The 5,373-nt window shown below is 50.0% G+C and overlaps 1 protein-coding gene across 1 annotated transcript; it reads left to right on the top strand.

Moving 5' to 3' along the window:
• The first annotated feature begins 354 nt into the window (after nt 1–354).
• Nucleotides 355–2,758, top strand: LOC133067977 (myeloid-associated differentiation marker-like). The gene is made up of 2 exons (XM_061159084.1): nt 355–1,302; nt 2,666–2,758. The coding sequence occupies exons 1-2, from the start codon at nt 355–357 to the stop codon at nt 2,756–2,758; spliced, it is 1,041 nt and encodes a 346-aa protein (XP_061015067.1).
• Nucleotides 2,759–5,373: the final 2,615 nt, after the last annotated feature.

Below are 5,373 nucleotides of genomic sequence, written 5' to 3'. Positions count from 1 at the left end.
TCTAAACAAAAAGTGAAAGCAGGCTGTGAGCAAGGAGGGGGGCAGGAAACAGCTTTGGGCTACACGCTGAGCATATTGGAGACTTGACATTAACCACCGCGCACCTTGCTGGGGACTGAGAACGTGAGTGTGGGCCTTACTTTGTTAAGATCAGCACATCTGTTCTAAAGATCAGTGGTTGTATACTTCTGAAAAATCAAGAACAGACAGAGGGAGCGCTGAACCGGCTGAGTGAAACAGGAAACAACATCCAACTCCGGAGCCGTGTTTAACTATTCACAAGACTTTGAGTGGAAAACAAGCAAGGTTACACACAACTCCGCTGCCGTGACCTGCCTGACCATCAGGAGCACTATGAGCTTGTTCTCAGGTCTGGACTGCAAGACCATCACGAGCCTCCTCCTCCGCGTGGGGCAGCTCCTCTCTGTCCTTGTGCCCATCTTGCTGGCCAGCGAGGACGCTCTGAAGGAGGGGGTAATCAACTGGTGCATGTTCATCTGGTGCATCTGCTTCGCCCTGACCTTCGTTGGCTTTGTACTGGAGTTGGGCAGTCTCTTCAAAGTGCCGTTATGTAACATACAGTCCCTCCTCCGCTTGTCTGATAAGTTCCAGTACCACCTCCGCTTGTCTTGGGATGGCATTCTCCACGCCTTTGGTTGTTACTTCGCGGTTGTCTGCCTTGCAGCTGCCATCATCTTTGGCCCCACCTACATCCAGTTCTTTTCTCCAGGCCCCACCCGGAACCGCGCCATCACCGCCACAGCCTTCTCCTGCGTGGCTGCTCTGCTTTATGCCATTGAAGTGGCCTGGGTCTGTCGCCGACCCGGTAAAATGTTCTGCTTTTGGCCGACCTTCCCAGGTGTGCTCAGGAGGCTGGAGAACTATGTGGCCAACATCATCTTGGCCTTCACCTGCAACACTGACCTGTACCTGCACCAGCCGGCCCTGGTGTGGTGTGTGGCCGTGTACTGGATCTGCTTCATCCTGGGGGCCATGAACTTCCTTGTGAATGGATGTGACTGTGACAACGACAAAAAGCTGCCCCTCCCTGTCCCCTGTTTGCTGTGGGTGCAGACTGTGCTCTCCGTCCTCCTCTATGCCACCGCCGTGATCCTCTGGCCACTCTACCAGTTCCACGAGAAGTTGGGGGGGCAGCCCCAGCGGTCCAGCGATATGAGCTGCAGTGATCAAATCAGCATCTTTGTCTGCATCTGGGACCAACAACTGGCTGTGGCCATCCTGACAGTCATCAACCTGCTGGTTTATGTGGCTGACATGGTGTATTTAGTCCGAGAAGCTTTTGTAGGTGGCTCAGATGGTAAAGAATCTGCCGGCGAACCGGAAGACTTGTGTTTGCTCACTGAGTCAGGAAGATCCCTTAGAGAACGAAATGTCAACCACTCCAGTGTTTTGCTTAGGAAATCCCATGGAAAAGGAGCCTAGCAGGCTACAGTCCATAGGCTCGCAAAGAGTGAGCCACAACTGAGCAACTAACAGTTTCACTTTGACACAAGCCTAGCCCGGGGTCACTTAATTCTCTTCACTGCAGTTTCCCCACCAATTTCTGACACCCCCCACCATCCTCTTCCTGGCTCCCTCTCCTCTCACATCCTTCTCCATTCATCTCACTCTCTTTTCTCTTTCCTTCCCCTTCCAGCCCTGCCAGTGCCCCTGGACTTGTCGGTCTTGGAGATTCAGATGTGGAGGTGGAAGCCGGCTCCCTCCCCTCTGTCCACCCTCTCTGCTTGTTTCCTTTTGGCTGCTGGGTCCTGTGCACTGGTCACATCCCTCCTGATTATGAAACAGTCTGGGACCTGAGACCCTTTGCTGCAATGCTTGCACATGGACACATTTCTCCTCCAGCAACAAAATGCAAAGAAATTGCATGGGCCCTAAAAATAATTTTGTGCATGTGCAGTTGGGGCCAATTCAATACAAAGATACAAAGAGAAAAGCAACAACAAAAAATCCCCAACTGCCACTTGTGAAGAGCCTGGAGCAAAAAGAGGAACTTGGGAGAAAACCAGGCTATTGAGCATGCCCCCTGCATACACCACCACCCAAGGGGTGTGCAAACCACCTCCTCCACCCCTCCATCCTGACCCCTGGAAACATCCCTACCCTCACTGTGTATAAGAAGCAAGCTTTCCCCACCTCCTCTACCTCATGGAGTGAGCAAGGGAATCTGATACTTGTTCTCACTCTCCCATTTCTACAGGGGCCCCAATAAACTCTTGCCTGAGTTTCTCGTCTGGCCTCTAGTCAGTCTCCATTGATTGAGGGCTAAGAACCCTGGTTGGTATATATTTTGTGGCGCCCAACGTGGGGCATTTGTCCCCTTCTGGGGAGAAGGTTTGGCAACTCGTAGACCACCAAAGGCAGCTTCCCTGTGGGTGACAAGTGGCCGTCTCCCCTCCTGTGTCAACATCACTGAGTTTGGTAAGTCTGTGCCTGGCCCTGGGGGCCCTCAGTCCCCTCATTCAGGCAACGCTCTCTCCCTCCGCTTTCCGTTTCCCTCTTTCCCGATCTCTCCACTTTTCTCTCGGCCCTGTCCCCTCCCTGTCCTCTCTTATTCCTGTCCTGTCCTTCCGAGAGGGTGGACATCAGGCAGCTACAGCTGCCTCAGCTCCTCTCAGCCATGAGACCCGCTCCCTCCGGCCCGCAGAGGCTCACCTTGACAGGTGACCGGAAGAGGGAGAGGCTCACCGCACACCGTGCAGATGGGGCCCCGTGGGCTCTGCCCGATGGAGACTGCTGAGAGATGTGACGTTCACACCTCATGGGCGTCGCGCCTGCAAGTCCCATCATCTCACTGTTCTCCCCTTTACTTTCCTGCTGAGGCAGGAGAGAGAGAGGCGTTTACGACTGGTCTCCGGTTTTCATTTCTCGGGGACGAGAACAAGTTGGACTTCAGGCTGGACACTTAGGACTGGCCTCCTGTTTGCATTTCCTGAGATGGAGCTTAGGTGGGCTCCGGGCTCTGGCATTTACCATCAGCCTCCTGTTTGCTTTCCGAAACGGAAGTAACAACAGAAACAGAGGAAGCAGCTTTGTCTCCAGTGGGCACCTGAAGGTAATATTCATGGCAGGAACAGAGAAGCCCTAAACCTTGTTCGAGTAAAGGATCAAGAGATTAACCCGCTCTTTGGAGCAAGAGAGACACTACACATGCGCAGAAAGCTTCCTTGGGGGCCAAAAGTCAGGGGACAACACCAGGCCATCAAGAGTCTGCTTCTCCCAGAAGCCTTTGTATCAAGGTTCCTCCTGGTTGAGAGGTGTGTGCACACCTAGGGGCAAGGTTCTGAGACAAATCAGCCAGGGGTCAAAGCAGGACATCTGGCCAGAAGGAAGACAAAAACTGCCCTACAGAACTGGTTTAACCGCCTCTTTCCTGTGTTCCTCCTCACTAGGGTGGACGCTGACATCCTTTCTCTCCGAGTGTTCATCTCTGCCTTGCTTCTGTCTTAGCTAAACTAAGAGTTTCTCAGGGTACTCTTCCGCTTCCGCTGCGCTATGTCTCCAATAATAAACATTGTACCTGCATTTAAGATTTTTGCTTCCATGAGAAATGCATTTTTCACTCCGGGCAAGAGCCAGGAGAAAATCGCTTTTAGCCTCTAGCCCTTGCTGGTCTGGTGGCTAGCATTCCTGGCTTTCATCAAGGCTGTGTGTGTGTGTTCAGTTGCTAAGACATGTCCAACTCTTTGCCACCGCATGGACTGTAGCCGCCAGCCTCCTCTGTCCATGAGATTTTTCCAGGCAAGAATACTGGAGTGGGTTGCCATTTTCTACTTCAGGGGAACTTCTAGGGGATCAAACCAGTGTCGCTTGCATCTCCTACATTGGCAGGTGGATTCTTTACCACTGGGAAGCCAGGCTACTCGGGTTCAATTCCTGGGCAGGGAATGAATATCTTACTTCACGCCACTTCTCCCTGCTGCCTCACTGAGATCAGAATTGTGGGACAGGCTGACTGTGAAGTTCCTGAGGATAGTCCAGCTGCACAGATTAGGACTTTAAGAAGAGGCTAGTGAGTCATGAGGCTTCCCAGGTGACGCTAGTGGTAAAGAACCTACCTGTCAATGCAGGTGGACGGAAGAGATGCAGGTTCAATCCCTGGGTAGGAATGATCCCCTGGAGTAGGGCATGGCAACCCACTCCAGTATCCTTGCCTGGAGAATCTGATGGACAGAGGAGCCTGGTGGGCTACCGTCCGTAGGGTTGCACAGAGCCAGACATGACTTAACCTACTTAAATGCAGTGAGTCATCTCCTAAAGAAATACTTGAAGTTACCGACATGAGTACAATTTCCCAGGAAGACTAGGCAGAATGAGAAGCAGAAATGGCTGGGAAGGGAGAACTGAGAAAACACTGATGTTTAAGCAGCAGGCAGAGGAGGAATCTGCCAAGAAGCAGGCAGGATTGAGAGGAAAAGATCAAGAGGCTCCTGTCATTAAAATAATAATAAAATAATAATAGAGAAGAGAGTGTCAGGAGGATATGGTCAACATGGTTACATGCTGCAGAGGTAAGCAGAGCTCCTGTGGGATCAGCACTGAAAAAGTGTTCATTGGATGTGACAATTTGAAAATCTTTGAGAGTCTCAGGACAGAAGCCAGTGCATTTGAGACTGAGAAAGAGAAGGAAAGACTGTAAATACAGGTTTATCCTGGAGCAGCTAGTGTCTGTGAGGAGGAGGAGAGATAGGGTCATAGTAGAGATGAGCCAAGGGTCAAGAGAAACTACATGATAAGTTTGCAGAAGGACATTTACTATAGGTTAACTTCAACCCAATGGAACATCCAAATATTGATCGAAGGTCCAAAGGGGAAATATTTTTTAGAGCTCAAAGCATGATAAAACATGAATCATAAGGACAGTGGAAGAAATCTGTTAGTAAATAATGAATATGTGATTCAATGGTGTTTTAATTAATTAAAATTAAGCAGAATTAAAAATTCAACTCCTCAGTCCTACCAGCCACATTTCAGTACCTATTCCCACATGTTGTAGCAGTTTCTGTATGGGACTGGAGGAGGAAATGGAAACCCACTCCAGTGTTCCTGCCTGAAAAATTCCACGGACAGAGGCCTGGAGCGCTACAGTCCAAAGGGTTCCAAAGAGTCGGACACGACTGAGAGACTGAGGATGCACTGTATTGGACAGGGCAGGTATTGAACTCTTCCATCATTGTAGAAAGTTCTATGGGGCTACCCTGCTGCATATATTCCAAGGCTATATTGTTAGATGCATATATGTTTGTGTTTGTCATGTCTTCTTCATCTATGTTTATTTTATCAATTCATAAAATATTTCCTTATCCCTTAAGATGTTTGGGACCTTAAATTCTATTTGTCAAAATTTAAATTTGT

The sequence above is a fragment of the Dama dama genome, chromosome 13 (assembly GCF_033118175.1).
Source record: "Dama dama isolate Ldn47 chromosome 13, ASM3311817v1, whole genome shotgun sequence".
NCBI classification, from domain to species: Eukaryota; Metazoa; Chordata; class Mammalia; order Artiodactyla; family Cervidae; genus Dama; species Dama dama.
Note: the sequence above shows the minus strand (reverse complement) of the source record. Positions and strands in the feature narration are given on the sequence as shown.